The sequence below is a fragment of the Primulina eburnea genome, chromosome 7, assembly GCF_022965805.1.
Source record: "Primulina eburnea isolate SZY01 chromosome 7, ASM2296580v1, whole genome shotgun sequence".
Taxonomy (NCBI): Eukaryota; Viridiplantae; Streptophyta; class Magnoliopsida; order Lamiales; family Gesneriaceae; genus Primulina; species Primulina eburnea.
In genome coordinates, this window is record NC_133107.1 from 9,653,311 (window position 1) to 9,678,249 (window position 24,939).

The following is a 24,939-nucleotide window of genomic DNA, read 5'->3' on the forward strand; positions in this document are numbered from 1 at the left end:
AATGTTGTGAGATTATTTCGAACAATGTGAATGAACTCCAAGGCACGTTTGCAACGCTTCCTTTTAAGAAATGTTTTCTCCCTCGCTTTAGTCACATGGATACGAAAAATTTCTCTCAGGATACAATGAAGATTTTCTAAATTTTTTAAGTGAATAAATCAAATCAGAATCTGAATGCTTTTTCTTGAACTAATGATGCCATATATATATATATAGAGGCGGAGCCAGGATTTAAAATTACCTGGGGCTGGCTGGCTCCGTCTCATGCTGTATTTAATAAAATAAATAATTAACTAAAAAAATTAAAATAAAAAATATGTAAACATTGAATTCATTAAAACATAGAACATGAATATTTAATATTTAACACCTTCAAAAACATGTAGCTAAAACACTACTGAATATTAATTCCAAAATCTCATTTACATAATTCTGAATTTTTCCAAAATTCCTACAAAATTCCATAAATTCGCATTTATATTTTTTATAGCATCTAAACATCCAAATAATAAATAATCAACACTAAAAATCGACAATACTCAATATACTGAAAATTCGAAATAATGCTCAAATAAATTCTAAAAAATTATCAATATCATCAATCGGCTCAAAATATTAACTACAATAAAAAATTTAATATATATCAATTATCGGAATTAAAAAAAAAAAACAAAATACCCAAATTTTGAAATACTAAAATCTGAAATTACCTTTAAAATTCGAAATCTAACGAAGAACAACAAGAACGAGCAGTAGAAAGTCTAATATTAAGATTTTCTCATATTTTCGGTGAAAACGGCGACCAATGGGCGACGGCTGATTTCAAGACGACAAAGAAACTTCGAAAATTTGGTATTAAAAAAAGCTTATTCCATGGGCTTTCCGAATCTACAATCGATTTTTAAAACTGGCGACCGATTATGAAGTTACGACAATTTGAAGCAATCAAAATTGTGATGATTTGAGAGAGAAGAACAGAGAAGTTAAAGAAGAAAAAAATACAGATTGGGGCTAATCAAAATTTTTTTTAAAATAAAACATATTTTTTTTTAAAAAAAAAAATTTAGGAGGGGCTGGAGCCCAACCTAGCCCCCTTAGTGCCTCCGCCCCTATATATATATATATATATATATATATATATATATATATATATATATATATATATATATATGAAATATTGATTCAGAACGGACGCGACTCTTCATGAAATAATGCACCCTTTCATGAAAACGCATCATGAAACAATGTGTTGTTTCCAAAGAATTGTCTTACCCCTTGCGAAAGGTTGTGTGGATTCTGAATAGATTTTGGGGGCAACGACCTGACCTCCACGCGACCTGACCGGACAGGTCGATCCCCGTAATTTTCACAATAGTAACTTTGTTCGTTATCAACAACAAAATAAATTATGAAAAATTGATCTAACATCAAAGATTTTGTTACATGATTTGTACCTAATCACATTTAATCCGTGATTTTTCGCATATTTTAGAACAATGACCACAACAACACAAAATATTTTCAAAATATGAAACGTCGTGGTGCTTGAAAACCATATTAAGGATTGAAAATGACTTACTAGGTGGCACAACACTCGCATTTTCGTATCTAAACAAGGGTGTCTCATAAAATTCCCCTATAACCAAATGTTGCGACTTGAGTCCATTCCTAGCAGCCTTAACTCTTCATTACTTTGAGCAGAAAATGCATTGATGCCAAGTTTGTACGGCCTATTTCGAGCTTCATTAATAAACCTTTGACGAACCCGACATTGTCCTTAAAAATGTGAAAACGCGGCCATAATGAGTAATCCATCGTTCGTGTCGTTCTAGCATGGACAATTCCGGTACGATGCAGGACGTGGTTTGATCGATCAGCATTTTGAAGATGATCAATGATAAGTAAGGATATGGTGACTTTTATGTCAAGCAAGACACCATTTTTTGGGTGAAATATGTGTGTCTATCAATATTATAATATTCTCTTGCCTTGTGTTATATAACCTTGGACGATACCATTTACTAATAGAGGATTTCTTCGTTAAATCAATATTGGAATATATATGATGATATTCGAATGAATAATGTAATTAAATAAATTTAATTTTCTGGGAAGATTGTGGTGAAAACTAAGAATAATCACTGATAACCACGGTACCATATTTTACGTTGGTTCCTTAAAAGAATATTGATTGCGATATACTACTATTTTGAATTATGTGGTCCCAACATGACAACAGCCATTACGAGGTGACTTTTGGAAGGAGTTTTGAGAACTGGTTTTGTCTCGCTCGTACAAACTTGAAAGTGATTGAAGATAAAGAATCAAGTGTGTTCAAACGATTAACAAGATTCAAAGAAGTATTTAATAGAATCATGTTGAGCAACGAAACATCTGAGTGCAAAATGACCTCGAAAGATAGTCAGAGAGCGCAACCACGCTCCCAGACGCACTCTAACTCTTAAACAAGAGCGCCCCTCAGGGCGCGCAAGGAAGCAGATTTTAAGATGGAAACTCCAACTTTCGAGTTTTACATGAATTGTTATTATATATATATATATATATATATATATATATATATATATATATATAAACAAAGTTGTATAAACATTATGATGAAGAATTTTGAACATAATTCAAGTTTTATGATATTTTTTTCTCAAAAAAACTTTGACTTTTTTTACACATTTACTTAGTTCTAAAATCAAACGTTTCATTTTTCGAGGTGTTTGTCGATTGTTTTTCAAGAGGATTGTCAAAGACGAGTTTTTCGAAAATTCCATTGATATCAATTGTTTTTTTTTTGTTAAATTAATTAATTAATAACTCATTTTTAAATTGTGAATTTTTTGTGTCTTATTAATTTTTTTTCATGCATTTGTCATCACACTTTATCTTTATTTTCATTGATTATTTTAAAAATAAAACTAGAACTTATGTATTTAAATAAAATTTATTTGTAACCAACAATTTTTTTATGATTTACATTTATAAATTACTGGAATATGTTACTATAAAATTCAAATTAGACTTTTATGTAAGAGTAGATCTTTTGTGAGACGGTCTCACAAATCTTTATCTATGAGACGGGTCAACCCTATCGACATTCACAATAAAAAGTAATACTCTTAGCATAAAAAATAATAATTTTTCATGGATGACCCAAATAAGAGATCCATCTCACAAAATACGACTTGTGTGAGACGGTCTCACATGTCGTATTTGTGAAACGAATCTCTTATTTGGGTTATCCATGAAAAATTATTACTTTTTATGCTAAGAGTATTAATTTTTATTATAAATATCGGTTGGGTTGACTCATCCTACAGATTAAGATCTATAAAACGGTATCACATGAGACTCAATCTTAAGATAATAGGTCAATAAATTACTTTTTTTAAACAAAAAAGATAATAGGTCAATAAATTTAATGAGAACAATTATTATTTAATTATAGTTGTGAAACGGCCCAATGTGCGGTTTTTTGTGGAAGGAAAATTGTGGTGGAAGAGAAACATGAAGAGCAGCAGCGGCGCCGCGTGGACGGCGGAAAGTGCAATAGCCGGAAACGCCGAAGCCCTGCAAGCTCTCCGTGAGCTCATCACTTATCCTCTGCTATATTCTCGCGAGTCTCAAATCCTTGGCCTCAAAGTATGCTTCAATTTCACCCCCACGCACTCGCTCATAGCGTTTGCGAATGATTAGGTCCGTAAAATTACTATGGTTTGTATTTATACTCGTCGTTTGTTTTTCCAGTGGCCTCGGGGTTTGCTGCTCTACGGTCCTCCTGGCACGGGGAAGGTATTAAACTTTGCTCGCTTTGAACGTACTCTCTGTACAAGTATTTGATATGCGTGTTCTAAGTTCATCGATTGTTTTAATTCGTTAATTTCTGGGTTCTAGACAAGCTTGGTACGAGCAGCAGTTCGCGAATGTGATGCGCATTTGATCGTTATCAGGTGATATTTCTTTTGTCATCTGAGTTTTACTATTTTTTTGAATCATATACGTTTCTGTTGGAATTTTTTTTGATTGACTGTTGAAACGATTAACCTCTCCAAGTTCTGTTGAATATTTTTAGTAAAGTTCTATCTTTAGAGAAAAAGCATTTGTGAGTTTATTTTATGTTGTGTAAAGTGAATTGAGGAGGGAGACAACAATATGCAGCTGTTGACTGTGATTATGCATTCCTAGTTCATTAGAAGAAGGAAACTAAGCTGTCTAACTTTTTATGGATGCACAGTTGTTAATTTGTTTCCGTTGTTGCTTTGGTGGTTTTAGTTTTACTTGTAGATTTTAAGCGAGTATTATTGCTGGTTATGCCTTGCAGTCCTCATTCTGTTCATAGATCACATGTGGGGGAAAGCGAGAAAATTCTGCGGGAGGCTTTTGCTGAAGCAAACTCTCATTTGACATCCGGCAAGCCTTCGGTTATATTTTTTGATGAAATAGATGCACTTTGTCCTCGTCGTGACTCTAGGTGCATGTCAATTAAACATTTTTTTGATAATTTAGATACGGTTTTATAATGATATCAATCCGTTGTATGCTAATTTTGTTTTTAACTTACTTTCTTCTCATTAAACCTGGATTCTGGAAATTGTAAGACGAGATTTTTCAATGAGGTTTTCTGGAAATCAGTTTAACAATGTGAAAATAGAAATATTCCACTGGCATTTTTCCTTGTTAATCACAGGAGGGAGCAGGATATTCGCATAGCTTCTCAGCTCTTCATTCTAATGGACGCCAACAAATCTTCATCAGCATCTGGATCGCATGTTGTGGTGGTTGCTTCAACTAATAGGTATTTGGATCCAAAGGCCAGCGCTTCTGTTGAATTTAGGGACATTGGCTTTACTTATGCTGTCTAATTGACTTGATAGTAGTTGATTTATTCTTTTAAATTTGACAAACTTGCCATTTGAACTGTTATTACATTAAAAGAAATAAAAACATGAATTCTTTGTTTCCTTTTTCCGGTATGCATGTCTTTTGTTTATTTGTCATGTGTGAGTTATTAAATATAATTTTTTATTTATACTTATACAAAAACCTGTTATTCTCTATGTCCAGAGTGGATGCAATTGATCCTGCACTAAGACGTTCTGGACGTTTTGATGTTGAGGTTGAAGTTTCCATGCCCAATGAAGATGAACGTTTTCAAATTCTTAAGGTTCTAATACTTTCAAAACATTTCTATGCAAGTTGCTCTTTTACAATCATACAATCTCACACATTATCTAGTTCTAGCAAATATGTTTCAGGTAGTTTTATTCCTTTTCAAATTTTCAGCTCTACACAAAGAGGCTTCATTTGGATCCTAATGTTGACCTGCAAGCTATAGCTGCATCTTGTAATGGTTATGTGGGGGCTGATCTAGAAGCTTTATGTCGTGAGGCCACCATGTCTGCGCTGAACAAAGCTTCCGAGGATAGTCAGCATATAATAACAATGGATGACTGGAAGCACGCTAGGTCTGTGGTTGGTCCTAGTATAACTAAAGGTGTTACTGTGGAAATTCCAAGGGTTTCCTGGGATGATATTGGAGGATTGAAAGACTTGAAGGTCTGAAGAATAACATTTAATTACTGATTGAATTCGAGACATGAACTTGGTCTAATCACATGTTTAACGCTGGAAACAGAAAAAACTCCAGCAAGCAGTTGAGTGGCCTTTAAAGCATTCTTCTGCATTTTTGAGGATGGGAGTATCACCTATTCGGGGCATTCTTCTTCATGGACCTCCTGGTTGCTCGAAAACAACCCTTGCTAAGGCTGCTGCTTGTGCTGCCAAAGCTTCGTTTTTTTCATTGAGGTATATTCACTTTTATCCCTTGTGACAATACTGTGTAGACTGATTCTTGACATCTTTGGATATGAAAGAAAGGAAAACTTCCACTGCAAACAAAAATATGATTGTTTAAACAAGTTACTCTTTTAATAACTTATTACAAGAGCAGGCTTACAAATTACCCCATAAATATCATTCGTTCAGGTTGGAGATTTTTCGAAGTACTCTGGCCAACTTGAAAAGTAAAACCTGGGAGGAAACTTGTTGAATTCCTTCTAAAGCATGTTTCCTAGATAACAAGCAATATTTTCTTGTTATCCTGATTAGTATACTTATTTACATAGATTTTTTAAAAATCGAATTAGCGGAAGTACATTCTTGAAGCCTCATCATAGTTGTTTGTTATTATTTATAAATTGCAGTGTATTATTATTTTTTATTTTATTCCAAGTTATCGATGATAAATTTTTGAGGTTATCTTTTGTATATGAGAAATGACAATCATATTGACCTTCTTGCACATTGATAGAAAATTTTAAAAAAGGTCACTTATAATTGTTTTATGATTGTGAAGCTGATGTTTACTGTGATTGGATTTCCTCACAATATATCCTGCATCAGTGGCGCAGAATTATATTCCATGTATGTTGGTGAGGGTGAAGCTTTGTTGCGTAATATGTTTCGAAAGGCTCGTCTTGCAGCACCAAGCATAATCTTTTTTGATGAGGCAGATGTGGTTGCTGCCAAAAGGTAAATTTTATTTTTTCATAAAATTTATGCAATTTTGGTTAGTATCTTATATTCTATGCATTTCTGAGTTCAGGGGTGTCAGTATCATATAGCTATCCAGTTTTCCTTGATTGATCAAATTAAAAAGTTAACCAAGAAATTTAAGTTATGGGCAGTGGTTCGCATCTTGTTGGATATGCATTATGAAAATTGTTCTGTTTTCATAAGTTGTAATTTCATATTTTAAAACCATGGACATGTTTTGGATGAGAGAGTGGATATTTGGGTTGTGCCGTGCCGTGCATAAGATTGGTGCACCACTCGTTTTCATGTAAATAGGTTCAAAATTAATCCACGTTCTTAATTTTTGCTTGATGAATGCGTCTATTAATAATATCGGTTTTTTTTTTTTTATGGAAGATATCTAGTTTTATAGCAATAAAATATCTGAAGTATTTCTTATTTTGTTAGTCATGTTTTTATCATTTTTTATTTTTATGATGGCTTACGCCTTACTAGCATAGACCTAAACTCCACCTCTAAGGATAAGCTGTTTATGATTTATGTTGAACCTTTTCATGAGATTGGTTCCTCCTACATTGTGTTTGATTCTTTAATTTTTGTTGCATGGTCTGAGGATTCCGTTTACCGATGACGACAAGACTTAACTCACTTGTTATTTTGTTGCTTCAATACCGGTTTCTACATTTTTTCTTTATTTTGGGACATCTGTTTTTAATTTTACATATTGTTTCCTCATTCCTCCTCTGAAATGGCAGAGGAGGGAGCTCGAGCGGGAGCACTACAGTCGGGGAAAGGCTACTATCTACTTTACTAACTGAAATGGATGGCTTAGAGCAGGCTAAAGTAAGCCACGATCATTACTCCCTATGTATATTACTATATTCCATTCAAGTGTCACAAATTTATGATAGAATCATCCTTGATGCACACGCTCATTTTTGTAGGGAATTCTTGTTTTAGCTGCTACTAACCGTCCTCACGCAATTGATGCTGCACTTTTGCGTCCTGGACGCTTTGATTTAGTAAGTAACATTTTCATACCTCCATGTATATATAAGTTTCCTGCTTGAACAAAAAGACCAGGTTTCACCCTGATTATAAAATGCAGCAGTTTAACCTCGTTCCTAAGAATGACGCATAACTGTTTTCTTATGTAAACATATCGTAGGTCCTTTATGTCCCTCCACCAGATTTAGAAGCTCGACACGAAATTCTTAGCGTGCACACACGTAATATGAAATTAGACGACGATGTGGATCTCAGAGAAATAGCAGAAGAGACTGAGCTCTTCACGGGAGCTGAGGTAGAGGGGCTATGCCGAGAAGCAGGAATCGTTGCTCTGAGAGAAGACATATCTGCCTCTGTCGTATGTAACCGACACTTCCAGACCGTAATGAGGTCACTCAAACCAGCCCTCACCCAGGAAGAAATCAATTTGTACGCATCATTTTCAAAGCATCAGTTTCTGAGGCCCGCCGGAGCATCAGAATCTAGCAGCAAACAGAAAATGAAGGGGGACAGGAGTTTTTTGCTTTCAGTAGGTCCTGTTACATTTGGTATTGCCAGTTTACTCATATTTACTGGCTTAAGTTATATTTCTAGTCGTTATAATGAAACTGGTAAAGAATTACCCAGGACATGAAAAACGCTATTTATCTCGATTATATACATTTTGTTTCTCCTCGCAAATCCCTTCTCCAAAGTGTTTCTTCTTCGTTTATGATATATTCAACATTGAAGTTCCGATATAAACATCCGTCAAGCATGTCTTCAATTCAATCCTTAAGTTTGTGAGAAGATCAATTGATCATTTCAAATTTCTTGATGTTCTCAGGACATTGTCCTCCAACTGTGAATATTTATGGATAAATGTGAGGTTCATGCCTTTTTCTGTGATCTTCGCGTGTGAAGATAAATAAATGTCCATTTTTAAATGCATCTTTAAAACATTATCCTGATAATTGCATGAAATTTCTCATAAATACCCCAATTTAGGTGGTTTGCAAGTTTTATGTTTTCTTTAATTATCGGAATCATAAAATTAATAATATATTCTGCTTAAAAAATCGTAATATGTTTGTTTAGAAAATATTGAAATGATATATATATATATATATATATATATCAGTAGTAACATGTTTGAATTATATTATTATTTCGAGCTTGATTTTCACCTAATATACGAATAACGATAAAAGTATCACAAAAAATGTGATGCATCGATATATATAACAATTATATCGCGAGATTTTGTTATTATCTTATTAAATTTTGTATTGAATTTTATCATAAGATTTTGTTAAATTGAATTTTTTGTGTTATAAAAATTCTTGTATAATTTTAGTGGTACATGTAGCATTACTAATAGTATATACATATTGAGTCGATCTAGTTGGACGTCAACTAACTTTGGATTTAACTATAATGTGAACTAACGTGAATACGATCATGTAATTTACAGATGGAAAATTATATTTATGGGTCTTGTATAATAGTTTATTTATGTTTTTTGTATTTTATGCAATTATGTTGTAAAATTTCAATATTTATATGTTTTTTTTTGGTTTTTTTTATTGTTTTTCCTTCAATTTTAGTCTTTTTTTCGACGTGACACTGATGTGATACCGATGCAACACAAACATGAGATTGACATGGCGATGACATTGCATTTTCAAATTAGCGGTCCCATTGAATATGAACAAATTAAGAAAAATTAAATAATAGAACATTAAAAATGAAATTTGACAACATATATAATCAAATAACAAATAAACAACATACAAGATGAAATGAAGTGGTCTGAATTGATCGATGTTTGATATGTAACAAATAGAAAAAAATCAACGAAGATAAATATTTGTTTTGTTTATCTTTTTCATCTTAAAAACATTTTATTTCCAAAAAACTTATATTAATAATAAAGAAAAGACCGTTGTATTAACTATTAGATTCGGTATAACGAGTTTTTCGATACAACATCGATATAAATACTTTTGATATTATAAATTTTGGTATGATATACATTATGCATTTTTCGATACAATACGATATGGTATAATGTCCCTAACAAGGAACTGCACGACTTTACATAATATAAATTAAATTAAATTCAGTATAAATTATTAAAATATTTTGGAAAAAAATTGTATGAGACGGTCTCATGGATCGTATTTTGTGAGACAAATCTCTTCTTTAGATTGTTCATGAAAAAATATTATTTTTTATTGTGAATATCAAGTCACAAAAGCCCTACTCAAATATTTTATAGTAAAAAATATACTTTGAACTTTTTATGCGACCGCTGCCCCCTCAAGCAGATGATTTCCCCTATTTCAATTTACCCACGTTATTCACTGTATTCCAAGAGAACCCCAACCCTGCTATCTTACTGTTTATTATTCTTTCTCGCCGCCGTCTCCTCCTCGGTCGCCGTCCAATTGTCTCCTTCTCCGAATAGTGACGGTGTTTAATTACGGGCAATGCCTTCTATGGCTTCTAATAACCCCACTCCTGCTTCAGATATCAACACGCTTAAGGAACCCAAACCCGACGCTTTAATCAGGTGCTTTGTAACCGATCAGTATGCAAAAATAAATTGTGGACATTTTCATTTTAGAATTTTTGAATTTCAGCATGTGGGTGTTGTTTTTCTATGCGCCTGGAGTTATATAGCAGGTGTCAACAAAGATTGAGAAACTCAAAAAATTGTGCGTTTTGTTTTTCTGTTTGAGATTTAGCGTCGGGGCATTAATTTTTTTAGTTACCTGGTGTTCTTTTATATTGCAGGAGGCAAAAGATAGAGCAACACAAGAAAGCACTGCCAATTGCTGCAGGTGGACGTTGTTTTTACTTTAATACGTTTCGTAGTTCAGTCATCTTGCTGATAGAAAGGAAGACTTCCTTTTTCTGATTGAATAAAAATCAGATTTTTTTTCTTGACTTGCTGGCGAGCAATTGGCAGCTCAAGTTGACTGCTTGTTATGGATATGGCATTGCTGGAATGCCCTTTAGACTTGCGTTATGCTGAAACGTTTTGCAAGTGATTAGAGATAATGTCTTGGCCATAAATGGCTGGAACAAGTTTTGTGTTTGCGGGTTTTGATTTTGGCCTCCTAACTAAAAAGCTGGGCTTTATAGGATGACTTGTGTTAGTATAGTTGTGTTTGTTTTAGAGGGAAAAGTGAGAAAGTTTTGGAAAATGATCTATAATCTGAATAACACACATACAATATCATTTGATGAATTGAAAGTACTGTTTTAATTTGTCTACCTGACCTGCACCACACTTACCGGCTACGTATGTTTCTGGAGTTGCAGGATGTGATGTGCTATTTCCTGTGTGCTTTTGTTTATCTGCTTTTTTACTTTTTTCAGTTGAACAGAGACTCCTGGAGGAGGTTCACAAGAATGATGTACTAATTGTTGTTGGTGAAACTGGCAGTGGAAAGACAACTCGTAAGTGTTTATGATATATTGAATGTTGTTCAAAGGCAGTGATTGTGTACTCTTAGGGTCCGCTTGGTTTGTAGGACGTGATAATTGAATGATTGATATGAGAATGATTGTGGTAGGATTGTAATATATGATGTAAAATAATACTATGTTTGGTAAGATTATTAAGTGTAGGATAATTTTGAATTTTTTGATGAAGATACGAAATTGCCCTTCCGGAACATTAGCGACGGATTCTTAAAACCCGTCGCTAATAGCGACGGATTCTTAAAACCCGTCGCTAATAGCGACGGTTTCTGAGAAACCGTCGCCGATCTTGTGAAACCGTTGACATATAGCGACGGTTTATTAGTCATGAAACCGTCGCCGATGTTGAGAAACCGTCGCCGATTAGAATCCGTCGTCGATTTTTTTTCAGAAACCGTCGCCGATCTATTTTCAAAAACCGTCGCTAATTTCAGTCCACTCGGATAAAAATAATCACGCCTGAAAGCAAGGACACAGAATCCCAAATTTAATCCCAAATTGTCCCACAAATAATCAATCTCAAATTTAATAATTGAACCAAACAACTGACTATCTATCAATCCATCCACTATCCCACCTACCAAACTGGGCCTTAGTAGTTTAGACAATCTTTCTTTATCTTATTGTCCAGTATCCAGTTACAGATAGACATGTACAGTTTTTTTCCCTGTTTTTTCTTATCCATGTACAGCTAGACGTGGAGAGGATTGACCACCTGAGTTTTTTTATAATGTAATCAATTTTATCGATCAAATGAAGAAAGAGAATTTCTTGGCTAGAGCTTCCCATGATCCTACTTAAAATTCAATATCTCTAAATAAAAGATATGTTTGCTTTGTCTTGAGATCTGTCCTTGATAAACATTGCATATACTCTATCGCATTACCATTTAGGCATTTACCCATGCAAAGGCAAAAAGAAAAGAGAAGAAAAGAAAAAAGGGAGAGAACCAATTTGACCAAGTAATAAATTCTGTATCCTGAAGGAAATAATTTTACATTTAATCTAGTTTCTATCTATTTTATTGTTCAGTTGGTCTTCAGTGGATATGAAATTATCAGATTTAACTTGTCTGAGATAAGACTCTAATAAGCATTCATAACATACTACATCTTCTACCCTTTTTCCTTAATTATATGTAGTATACTGTATGCCCGTGAACTTTCCTGCACAAGCTGGATTCTCATCCCAATATCAGTTTATGAATCCATATTCTGTAGAGCGTCTAGGAAATTTATTGATAGTCTCACCTCGATTCATTTATACATTCCTCTGCTAGGATCCATATATGAAGGTTTTAGTAATTTGCATCTCTTTCGTATAATTTTTCATCTATTTGAAATATATAATGATTTGGCAGAGTTACCCCAGTATCTTTTTAATGGAGGATTCTGTCGCAGTGGTGGACTCATCGGAATAACTCAACCTAGACGTGTTGCTGCTGTGACTGTTGCAAAACGGGTTGCAGAGGAATGTGCCGTCGCATTGGGACAAAAAGTTGGATATGCTGTCAGATTTGAGGACGTGACTTCTAGTTCAACGAGGATTAAATACATGACAGATGGCTTGTTATTGAGGTAGAGGGACCTTGACTACCCTCTATTTTCTTTTTTACTCAGGCTATTTTTGGGGCAAATGGCATTACAACACCCTGTGTTAACCTAATGTGGAATATATTCCCTTGGACTAAATTAATAGGCATTTTAATCTCAAACTTTTCCAAACAGAGGCTACCTGCCCAACTCTATTTTAGGAGATTCACAATAACAAAATTGACTATTATACCCTTAAATCTATATCAATACATTTACATACCTAAAGAACCAAGCGTGAAACCGTATTCAGAAATCTTCAACCAGATGAAAACATCCCAAATCGCGAAGTCAAAAATTTGAACGAAGAAACCCCAAACTGACAAATAAAAAAATGTTCATCCAACAGTGGACTCATCGATGGGTTATGGCTTGAAGTAAGTGTTCATTGATTAAAGATTAGTTAACAACTTGACATTATCAAAAAAAGGGTTTATGAGGGGAATTGCAACCTTATGTTCAGGAATTTTAATTTTTGTAAAATAAGAGTCCGAGAAAAACTTTATCAGAAAGAATTTTTGGGTTGAGGAAACCATGCCAGTTCCGGATAATGGGTTAGCTTGAGAATTCCATTAACGGGTTAGAAGTAGGTTTTACGGCCAATCTTGCCATGGCCTGAGAAGAATCAACTAATTGTTTTATTTTTGGGTTTTGGGGCATTTATGTCAATTTTCGTAACAAAAAGGTCAAAAAATGACCAGACGCATTCCAGCGCGTGTACAAATAATTCCAGGCACTGGTTGTACACACTTTTACCTATTATAGGGGAGTCAAATGCAAATCTCCTGTCGATTTTTGCACAAAATTCGACAGTTATGAAATTATCAATACATATGTAATATGAGTTATACGCATAGGATAATCACATATATGATATCTCTGGAATCATCATTGTTTGATGACTAATATTACATTTGCTGCTTGGGACTTGTTATTAACTTATTCTAAAATAGAATCTCCCTAACGAACTGATAATGATTGAATATGCATGCAGGGAAGCATTATTGGATCCATATCTTTCTAAATATTCTGTTATTATTGTTGATGAGGCTCATGAGAGAACAGTTCAGACTGATGTACTGCTTGGTTTGTTGAAGAACGTACAAAAAATAAGGTCTCAAGGTGCCAGTAACATTGTAAATGGTGATCTTACAAAATCTGAGAACGGCATACTAAAAGGGAATGATATCCAGTGTACCGGCTGGCTCAAGAATTGTCGAGACAAAAAGTTATCTCCGTTGAAGTTAATTATCATGTCGGCCAGTCTGGATGCACAAGTTTTTTCTGAGTTCTTTGGGGATGCAAAAGCCGTACATGTCGTGGGCCGTCAATATCCTGTTGACATGCTATACACTCATCAACCTGAGACTGATTATGTGGATGCAGCATTGATTACCATATTCCAGGTTGTTATAAATACTCAAATTGATAATTACTAATGTATTGATTCATCTGTTCCAAAAAATTTTGGATGACTATATTTATTTCAGAATTATGATATTCCTATAAGAAACCCAATTGGAAAGGCTCAGTTCTTGCCATTTCCTTATGGTAGGTTCGCCCATTACACAAACAACTCATAACTCGGGCAAAGTATTTAATGAGAATATTATGTGATTTGCAATCGATTTTGATCTGAATTATTGCTGTTTGCTGATGAAATCAGTGAGTATATTGTAAGGCTTCATGCGAAACTATGTTATCTATTCTTTGGTTCTTTTATTTTATTTATGTCTTTTGGTTTTAGTTGGAGGAGTGTCAGTATCAATTGTCTTAGGCGTTGTGGGTAAGCAAAATGATGTAGATCCTCACTTTTCAGAGGGATTTTTCGACTTTCCTTTAGATAAAGGCTAAATAATTAGTTTAGAATGCCTTTAAAAAAAGTAAGGTTTTAATGTGAAGCAAAATCAAGTAGATAGCACCACAGGTTACCCGTTTGGGTTTTTATGTTGGTGGGATATATTGTGTTTTCCATCAGGTATCTGCTTGGTGACTATTTTAGAGCTGTGAAACTGCTGCTTTGCAGTAGATCAACCTGACAAGTTTTTTAATTTGCTTTCCAAATTCTTCATCAATTCAGTATCTTTTTCTGGTCCTATCACTTCTAATTGAGGAAAGTTTTATGGATTCCACTGATGTGATTCTTTTGTTTTATAAACCTTGTTTGGTTGGGCATCACGTGTATGTTGCTTATATTTTTAATCCGTTCTTTGTCATTCTAGATACATCTCGAGGAAGGTCCAGGCGATATACTTGTGTTCTTGACAGGCCAAGAAGAGATAGAATCCATTCAGAGACTTATTCATGAGCGCCTTCCAAAGTTGCCTGAGGGCAAGCGCAAACTTCTTATCTTTCCAATGTTTGCGTCTCTTCCATCAGAGAAACAGATGAAAGTTTTCAGCCCCGCACCCCTTGGGTTTCGCAAGGTAAATTTTGTTTGGTTTTTACTCCAGATATCTCTATGAAATTTCTTAGACTGGCTATTATAGTCATGTGATTTACCGATAATCGTAGAAATAATTTTGTTTCTCATATTCTGGTATGCTTAATTGCTGGAGAAAAATATTTTATGTTCCTCTTAGATTAACCGAATTACAGATAGCTAACCTTTTTTTCCTTTACTGGAATATGTAGCAGTTTTAAAAATGAAAGTTAAGTATTTAATGGTACATGATACTTATGATTGGTGTTTTTGCGTCTCTTGGACCAATATTGTATTTTGAAGCTGTGTAGTTTTCATTTTTATGAACTTAGTTCTAGTGTTAGTCCGAGGATTGTCCATCCCCGAGGAATTCAATATATATGCTTCTTTTACAAAAGGATCACATATAGGATATTTTTGTACACAGTAGCTCTTTCAAAAGAAGCGCTTAATTTTTTATTTTTTTCAAAAAAAAAACTCTTTAAAATGCTTTAATAATTTTTCATTGAGTTCTAAACATAGATGTCAAAGGCGCACTGAGGGTCAAGGAGCCTGAGACGCAAGGCGAGGTGTGCGCCTTACCGAAGCAAGACACACATTTTCAAATTTTAAAAAATATATATTTATCTTAGAATAAATATATTGAATATGAAATAATTAGTCATAATTTCTCATAAAACAAAAAAAAATAATAAGTTCATAGTAATTAATAACATGATTAAATTCTTCAATTATCAAAATCAAGTTCAATATCTTCTGTCGGATAATCAGAATCCCCAAAACTTTTGGACTTGTGATTTCTTCATCATTTTCTTGATCAACATCAATTTTTTCTTCCTCTTCATCCGAAATATGTGAAATCGGTTTTTCAGGTTGTTTCAGAGGTAGATGTTATATCTCGTTCTTCTGTTCACAGCTCTCATCTTTTGATTCCGGTGTTGGGGCAATGGGTTGCTAAAGTTTGGGTCTGAGCTTTTTGTTTTAAACAAGTAATTTAAAAAAATTCACTCGCTTACTTCCAAGGCTAGTTCAGGCTAGTGCTTGGGCTCGCCTGAATGAATCGCTGCGCCTGGGGCGGATCCTCGCTTGGTGGTGCTCGCCTTTGACAACTATGGTTTTAAATATGAAGCATTCAAAAAACAAAAGAAGAAACGGTGGAATTTAGAAAGATAGGCGTATGATACTTCTACTTAAGCTTCTGTTTGTAGAATATAATGGTATTTTTTAGTAGTTACACGCGAAGTGTTAACACAAAATTGCTTGAACTTCTTTTAAAAAGTGTTTCAAAAGGCTACTTAATAAAACACTTCTTAAATATGGATGCCATTGTATCCATACGTATCCATGTTGTAGTAATTATCTATATACAGAAACTCAACCATTGCTGTAGGCGTTATGTAATAATGAATTGCTTGCATTTTCTTTGCTGTTTAGGTAATATTAGCAACCAATATTGCCGAGACTTCAGTGACAATACCTGGAATCAAGTATGTCATTGACCCAGGAATGGTGAAAATGCGGTCATATGATGCTTCCACAGGGATTGAGCCATTGATCATTGTCAAAACTTCAAAAGCTCAAGCTCTTCAAAGGAGGTAGGGCATTATATTTGAGCCACCCTTGCATGCTCTCCGTGAAATCAAAAAATCATGCTTGTAACGTGTCCTTCAGATTCAGTGATAATGTCACTGTGATTCCTTCTTGAAATGTGTACCTGATTGTGGGCGAAAATAGTTGATGAATATGATTTAATATATCTTGGACATCATGCAGTTGCGAGTTACTCTTTTTATTCTTTTCTTTGTGTTTAGTGAGAGATCAGGTACACGTATTTGATTTTTTTTACACATGTATGTTATGGATTAGATGTTACTTTTTTTCCCCTTCTTTTAGAAAAAGAAAACAATGCAGTACTTTTGAAATTTTTGAAACTAATATTCGTGTGTATCTTAGGATGTTATGTTTATGATGAGATTGCTAGCCCCCTGGCCTTGCTCAAGTTTGTTTTTGAGGTTTGAAAGTGAAATATGAAGATTGGGAAAGTGAAAGGGCATTGTTGACTCATCTCTGTTTAGATGAAAGAAATTTCAAATAACAAAATCTTATAAATCCTATTGTAGTGGACGTGCAGGTCGTGAAGGGCCTGGAAAATGCTTCCGCCTTTATCCAGAGAGTGAATTTGAGAAGCTCAAAGATTCCACTACACCGGAAATCAAGAGATCCAACCTCTCAAATGTTATCTTACAACTTAAAGCACTAGGCATTGATGATATTATTGGGTTTAACTTCATTGAAGAACCTTCCAGGTGATGGTGAATACAGATATCATATTTTTAAGGAAATGTTTTTCTGTCTAAATAGTCACTGAGCTGGCGGGCACATTTTTTTCCAACTTTTATGGGCTCTACATCCCAAATTTCTAGTTTTACCACCAACTGTTATCTTTATTTGGGCATCGATGTTTGCTGTTATCATTAATCATTTCATACTCGTTTCACAGTCTTTTGCTATCGCGGTCAATTTTTCTGGAACAAATCAGTGTTTCCAGCTCTAGTAAAAAAGTGCCAGCTATTTACTATTTCGATTTATATTCATACAGGATTGCCATCATCAAGTCACTGGAGCTGTTATTCTTGTTAGGTGCTCTAACAGAAGCTGGTCAATTATCCGATCCAGTTGGACATCAAATGGCCAGGCTTCCATTGGATCCTATTTATTCCAAGGCACTTGTTGTTGCCAATCAATTTAAATGCTTAGAAGAAATGTTAATAATTGTTGCAATGCTCTCGGTTGAATCTATATTTTATGCTCCGCGTGAGAAGTTGGAAGAGGTTGGTTCCATACTTTCATTTGTTTTTGCATATATTATCGAAGATTTTAAAAATGGTGGCTTTCTAGACTCTGAAGAAATGACGAACTTGACACTTGTTATCATCTTATAATGTTGAAATGATATTTTCTGGTATGTAGTCACGAACTGCTTTGAGAAGCTTCTCCAGTCCCGAGGGGGATCATTTGACATTACTGAATGTTTATCGTGTTTCTGATGAGTTCTTGCAAAAGAACAAGCTGATAAGCAGTGAAGAAAAGGCTGAAAAGAAACTCCGAAAATGGTGCAAGGAAAACTTTATTAATGGTCGCTCGCTAAAGCATGCTCGTGATATCCACAGGTTGGTTATGGTTACCTGTGTATTATCCCAAAGAAAATAAATAGTTCTTTATTAGTATCGGTCGATGCAAACTGCTATTTTAATCTTTTTTGTAAATGTCTTATGTTACACTAGGAATGAATTTTCTCTAGATATATTTACCTTGTTTGCTTTGTCACTTCATTGGTAGTCAAATACGGAAGAATGCCAAACAGATGGGTCTGAGCATCACTTCATGTGGAGATGACATGCTTGTGTTCCGCAGATGTCTCGCTGCCTCGTTTTTCCTTAATGCAGCGTTGAAGCAGCCTGACGGTACTTACAGGTAATTTTCATACAGACAGATTCAATATTATTAAGATCGTGATATATTCTTTATGATATCACGAAGTAACTACTCGTTAAAACGTTCAAACTTTGTCATTTCAACAATTTCTGAAGCCTCCTATTTGACATATCAAGATCTGAATTCATCGTTTGACAGGGCTTTGTCAAGCGGTTTGATGGTGCATATTCACCCGTCTTCTGTACTATTCCGCACGAAACCAGAGTGCATAATCTTCGATGAACTCGTTCGAACAAACCAAAATTATGTACGCAACGCTTCTAGAATAGATTACTTGTGGTTAGCTGAGTTAGCTCCTCAATGTTATGCCATGCACTAGTTGGTTTATCTCCCCATGTATACAAACATCCCGTGAACGGAAAAACTTCTTGGTTTCTGTAATAATACCAAAGGTGTTGTATATGCTTTTCTGGGAATTTATTTATACCTTTTTCTTGCATCAAAATTTAAAGGGTAAAATACATCTTTTTCTAGCCGTTTGTGTTGGGTTGAAAACTTTAATTGATTTGTAAGAAATTATATTATTGGAATCTTATGATATAAATAGAATGATATTTAAATTTTTTAAATGAACCATATACTAAACTAAAGATAATACATCGGTCTTCACTATTTGAATAATAGGTTAATCCTTTTTTATAATAAGTTTAGACATGAACATAAATTAATTTTCATTTCACATATTAATAATGTTTCATTATCTTATTTTTAATAATTATTATCAAAATATAACTTTCCGATTTTGATGAAACCAAACTATATGTTTCCGGTTTCGGTTTCGGTCCGGTTCCGGTTCACCGTTAAGTTAAGATGGCGAGTTTGATCTAATTATCGCGAGTTTGATCTAATTATGTATCATACCACTTTATTATTATTGTCCAAACTTTCATATTTTTTGAAAATGTGTGATTGATTTTCACATATTTAGCTGCGAAAGGGGAAAAAAACACACACAAATTTTACGTGATAGCTGCAGTAAAGTAATTGTCCCACATCGATTTCCAGAGATTTGGATTACGGGAGCTGTACTATAAAAATGGACCGGGGGACAATGTGTTCCATACTTACCTGGACGGGATCAATGGGTGATCAAGAAGGCCCATGGTCTAGGTTGGCGACCTCCATTGCACTTAGGAGGGGCGCCCGCCTAAGGTCGGCCCAAGTGGTCGAGCCTACGTCATAATTTGTGGTAGAGGGGGCCTGCGTTCGCGCGGCCCCTGCCAAATTTAGTATAAAATTTTTTACGGGCCCAATGACTGGGTAGTTCGTGGCCCCAAAACGAAACTTGCATGTAGACCTAGTTTTGAATTATGAGCTATATATGTAGACCGTTAAGAAATGTATATTTAAAACCATTAAGGAAATTGTTTCAAATAAGATTTATATTATAAATGAAAAAAATTATCATTAAATGAATATATTTTTCAAGTTCTAAATTGTTTCTAATAATATTTTATAATATTTTATTATTAGAGTAGCATTAATGATTTTTCATTCCTCGTTTTATGTATTTTCCCTTGTGATTAAGATATTGATATGCCGGAATGAAATAAGTTTTGAATGAAATCAACTTTTTTCAATTTTATGAAATAATTTAGGACTAAAATCAACTTTAGAATGAAATGAACTAAGTTTTGAATGAAATCAATTTTATGAAATAAGTTAGGAATAAAATTAACTTTAGAATGAAATGGTAGGTTTATTTATTGGTACCTAAAATAATGAAACATGAATTTATTTAAAGTATTTTTATTTCTCAAATAATTTTTAATTAAATTTCAAAATATTGTTAAATATTATTAAAAATAATAAAATTATAAATATTAATACACTATTAATTATTATAAAATTATCGTTATAATAAAATTAATAAAACTATTTAACTTAATTTTGTTTTTATAATTAATATTTCATTTATTAAATTATTTTCCTTACATAAAATATTATGATTATAATTGTTAATAACAAGGATTTAGTTGAGATTCTAATTGTAAAAACAGACTTTTGATGATAAAACAACTTACGACTTTTAACACACCCCTCCAGCTTATAAAACGGGTGGTGGTGCCGGTAGTACCGACACTTTGAAAAAACATTTAATTAAGATACATAAACTAGACCAGATACGCTACAACCATTCGATAGAAAACCAACACAACAACAAACTAATCCTTCAAGTGGTAAAGTTTTCACAATTACAAAAGAAATTTCTCGGAAAGTCTGCGTAAAGTTTGTTACTAAATGTTGTCAACCTTTTATAATAGTTGAACAAGAAGGTTTTGTTTACATTACATGATCGTATTCTCGTTAGTTCACATTATAGTTAAATCCAAAGTTAGTTGACGTCCAACTAGATCGACTCAATATGTATATACTATTAGTAATGCTGCATGTACAACTAAAATTATACAAGAATTCTTATAACACAAAAAATTCAATTTAACAAAATCTTATGATAAAATTCAATACAAAATATAATAAGATAATAACAAAATCTCGCGATATAATTGTTTTGAGAAAAATTTTCTTTTACCAAAATCTTTATTGGGAATGGATGATGTAGTGACGACCGTATTGATTTTATTTTCGTATTTAAGAAAATTTTTAATTTTTCCGCAAATTTTGAGTATGAAAAGTACGGTACGTTACAGTTGGTATCAGAGCGGTGTTCCTGTAAAGGGTTATGCCTACTGTCAGTCGCAAGAAGCTCACGAAGTCACACCTCAAGTCTGTAAGTTTTAAAGTTTTAAATTATTTTATGTAGTAAGTATCAAGTCATGATTTCAGTATGTGCATGTTTTTAATGCTATCAGTTGTATGTTTGTATGACATACGTTGAGAGTGCATATTTATCAGTTGTTGTGGTTTGAGTTTGGATCTTTAAAGTTTTTATGCATATTACGACATGAAAAGCGAAACTATATGATTTTCATGCATGTTGGTTTTGTGGTATTGGACATACTTAAGAATTCGAATATGGGTTACGAATTGTTATTAATGATTTGAGCATATTGATTTTTGGTTAGTAATACCGATGTTCTACTTGTGGGTCCTAAGTTAAACTTGACAATTATGAATGCTTTTGTGGCATGTAGATTTCTAAGAAAATATAGATGGTTCGGGGTTGCTAGTTTAGTTAATTTTTGAGGATTTAATGTAAGGATGAATGATTCGAAGACTACTACGATCTTTGGAAGTATAAAGACGTAGAATTTATTTAGGATGCATGCTCTATCTAGTTAGATTTAAGGATTGAATTGCATGAATTGCGAATTTTAAGGACCTAAGTGCAAAACAAAATTCTAAGGGATTATTTCAAATTTACCAAATTTTGGGATTTAATTTTGAGTTCGAGAATTTTAAGGTTAATGGGGTTAAATCGAAAATTTTCTGGGGACAAAAAGCAAATTTCGAAGAGTTGTAGGGCCAAAAATATAAATTTTGAGAACTTTAAGGGCCAAATTGCAAAGTTCGAAGTTTTTAGGATTAAATACGAACTTTTGAGGAACACTTGGGATTTTAAGTATTTATAGAAATGTAAGAGGGGTTATAGAAATTAAATTTTGGGTTTATTAAACTTAAGGCTAATGAACTTTATGATACGGGAAACCTATAAAATGAAATTGAGAACGCCGAGTACTTATGAGTAATTGTGGAATTTTCGAGATTTAGGAAAAATTCGATAATTTTCGAGGAAATTAAGTATTAATTTTGTAATTTTTAGGAAATTTGGAGACTAGGTTATCAGTAAGTGAGATCGAACAGTTTAAAAGATCAAAATTTTCGATGATATAGGCTCGAAGCGATATTTAGAACCTCGAAACATTTGGGTTATAAGATTATAAGGAATGGTAATCAGGGACATTGTTGGATGGTTCAACCTTAGGCTTGAAAAGTTAAACGTAGGTGAATTAATGATGTGTCAAATTAAGAATTCAGAGTAATGACGATTTAGGGTAAAGTTGATCGGTTAGCTAAGTTATAAGACTAGACATTGAATTAGCAAAATTTTGGGAAATTAATTTTGATGTGTCGTAAGTTTCAATCCTGATCTTAACAGTTAGGACTATACATTTGCTAGAATTTAATTTTTCTAGAAAGTTGGGTATGTTTGATGGTTAGGTTAATCGATATGCACATGTAAGAATTGAGGTAGACATCTTGTCTTGAGAAATTTTTGTAAGTTAGTAAGGAACTTGGGAATAGGTGAATATGTGTGTTGGAATTATGTTATCCAAAACTATTTGGGTTGCGTAAGGTTGAATTTCAAATTTATGGGATATTTGTTCATACGGAATTTTTGGGTGAAATAAAAACAAAAGAGAATTAGTGGTGTTCAACATAAGTTATCAATGAATGAATATTAAGATTTTTATTAAGTAAGAAATCTAAAAGCTTGATATGGGGATTCTAGAATTCTATGGGTTATAAGTGGAGTTGATATATTAGAGTTAGTCCATCATTAACAAAGGAAACTTATTAAGTTTTATACACTAGAATTAATTGAGTATTGAGGATACGTCTAAGTGGAACATTCGTTCCAATGAAGAAGGTCCAAGTGTCTTAGGCCTCAACTATATTGTAATCGTGAAGAAAATATTTTGAGCATGTGATTGATGCTAGAAAGATTTTATTATTTAAGTAGAAGATCAACATTGTGTATGTTTTGTTTTATGGATTTTGTTACTCGAAATTAAAGGTGGGCAAAAATTTTATATTTGGGAAGATCTTGTAAATAGCTAAGTTACGTAAGTTTGGTGTCGTAAGAAAAGATCCGATTCAAGGATTGTAGACCAATATTATTATGGGGTTAAGATAAAGTTTAACTTTTAAGTGTATTGCCGATGATAGAAGTTGATCAGTAACTTTTGGTGCTAAGACCTCTTAGGTTGGACTGCATAAACGCGTATGTAATAGTTCGATGAGCATTAGGGGTATGGTATGAGAAAGTAAGATACGATAAGTTGAACCTCTATTCCTAATATTGAGAATTGTGAGAAAAGTCAGAATTCGAGTTTATAGTAAAGTAAACTAAGTTACCATAACTCGTTTTAAGTTGTGATTCGCAAACGAGGTTTTTGGTAGGCAATTTAATTAGGGTTGAAGAGACGTAAGGACAACATAAGATTTAATTTTATTCAGAGTAGCGCAGCGGTAGCGTGGATCGTTGGGATGCTAGAATTAAGAATCTAACTTTTGGATTATCGAGGATAAGCGAATTTCGGGGACGAAATTCAAATTAAGGGGGATAGATTGTGACGTCCCGAAATTTGAGATCCACATGAACCACGTGCGTGCAAGTTATTAAATTCCTTATGTATTTTTATTAAATGGTTTTAATGCATGTTTGCTTCATTAATTTGTGTTTTAATTCATTATTTATTTATTTGCATCATTTTAAATTAACTATGCTTATGCGATGCACGTTAAAATGTTTTCTTAAGTTACATGATTCAGGCGAATATTCGATGCGGGATCGCGAGGAAAAGACTGGTGACGATTTTGGCAATTTTAACGTGGTATTTTATTTTTAAGTTGAGGTTGGGTATTTTAACTAACTTATTAAGTTGTTATTATTTTTGTGACGTCCCGAAAATTTGAGGTCTACATGAACCACATGTGTGCAATTCATTAAATTCCTTATGTATTTTTATTAAATGGTTTTAATGCATGTTTATTTCATTAATTTGTGTTTTAATTCATTATTTATTTATTTGCATCATTTTAAATTAAATATGCTTATGCGATGCACGTTAAAATATTTTCTTGAGTTTCATGATTCAGGCGAATATTCGATGCGGGATCGCGAGGAAAAGACCGGTAACGATTTTGGCAATTTTAACGTGGTATTTTATTTTTAAGTTGAGGTTGGGGTATTTTAACTAACTTATTAAGTTGTTAGTATTTTAAATCCGAATTTATCTATCTAGTGATTTAAAAGTTTGAACTTTTAAAGTTAGCATTTTGTGTGTGTTATTTTAATTAAGGGATTTAGTTAAGGGTGTGTAGTGAATTACTATTTTATTGACTTGTTAAGGGAGTTAGCATTTTAAATAGCTTGATTAATTATTTAATTAAGTAAATTGTTCCCCTAATTACTCACTCACACACTCACACACACTTACACGTTTTTACACACACCAAAACACACACATTCAGATTTTATATTTTTAAAAGAGAAAATCCTAGGGTTCTAAGAACCAAGAGCAGCCGCCCCACTCTCTGAAAAGTTCCAGCAACTTTCATGAATTTTATTACAAGATTTTAGCGCCACGTTCGTCCCGGATCGACCCTCACGCCATCTCCGCTTCGGTATCGTCGTTACGGTATTTTAAATATCAAAAGGCACGTATATTCTGTTCTTTCTGCATCGATCTTGTCATAGTATGCGTTGGGTTATTTTTATGC

At 33.4% G+C, this 24,939-nt stretch overlaps 2 protein-coding genes and 1 non-coding gene across 6 annotated transcripts; all 3 read left to right on the forward strand.

Moving 5' to 3' along the window:
- The first annotated feature begins 3,467 nt into the window (after window positions 1-3,467).
- Window positions 3,468-8,317, forward strand: LOC140837196 (cell division control protein 48 homolog B). Its single transcript, XM_073203258.1, has 12 exons — window positions 3,468-3,651; window positions 3,757-3,801; window positions 3,904-3,959; window positions 4,331-4,480; window positions 4,697-4,804; window positions 5,074-5,173; window positions 5,293-5,565; window positions 5,645-5,814; window positions 6,412-6,540; window positions 7,299-7,386; window positions 7,488-7,565; window positions 7,712-8,317. Exons 1-12 carry the CDS (start codon window positions 3,517-3,519, stop codon window positions 8,183-8,185), a joined length of 1,806 nt encoding a protein of 601 aa, XP_073059359.1. The 5' UTR covers window positions 3,468-3,516; the 3' UTR covers window positions 8,186-8,317.
- Window positions 8,318-9,851: 1,534 nt separating this feature from the next.
- On the forward strand, window positions 9,852-19,004 carry LOC140837197 (pre-mRNA-splicing factor ATP-dependent RNA helicase DEAH10). Of its 4 annotated transcripts, none has more exons than XM_073203259.1 (12): window positions 9,852-10,105; window positions 10,330-10,376; window positions 10,918-10,998; window positions 12,383-12,599; window positions 13,609-14,020; window positions 14,837-15,040; window positions 16,471-16,631; window positions 17,157-17,342; window positions 17,636-17,867; window positions 18,007-18,206; window positions 18,376-18,510; window positions 18,670-19,004. In XM_073203259.1, exons 1-12 carry the CDS (start codon window positions 10,023-10,025, stop codon window positions 18,848-18,850), a joined length of 2,139 nt encoding a protein of 712 aa, XP_073059360.1. In that variant the 5' UTR covers window positions 9,852-10,022; the 3' UTR covers window positions 18,851-19,004. The 4 variants fall into 4 exon arrangements, with proteins under 4 accessions (XP_073059360.1, XP_073059362.1, XP_073059363.1 ...); XM_073203261.1 differs by having other exon boundaries at window positions 10,034-10,105; window positions 10,926-10,998; XM_073203262.1 differs by having other exon boundaries at window positions 10,034-10,105; window positions 10,926-10,998; window positions 12,423-12,599.
- Window positions 19,005-19,591: 587 nt separating this feature from the next.
- LOC140837506 (U1 spliceosomal RNA) lies at window positions 19,592-19,752 on the forward strand. The gene has a single exon (XR_012119338.1). It is a non-coding gene; the product is annotated as a U1 spliceosomal RNA (small nuclear RNA).
- Window positions 19,753-24,939: the final 5,187 nt, after the last annotated feature.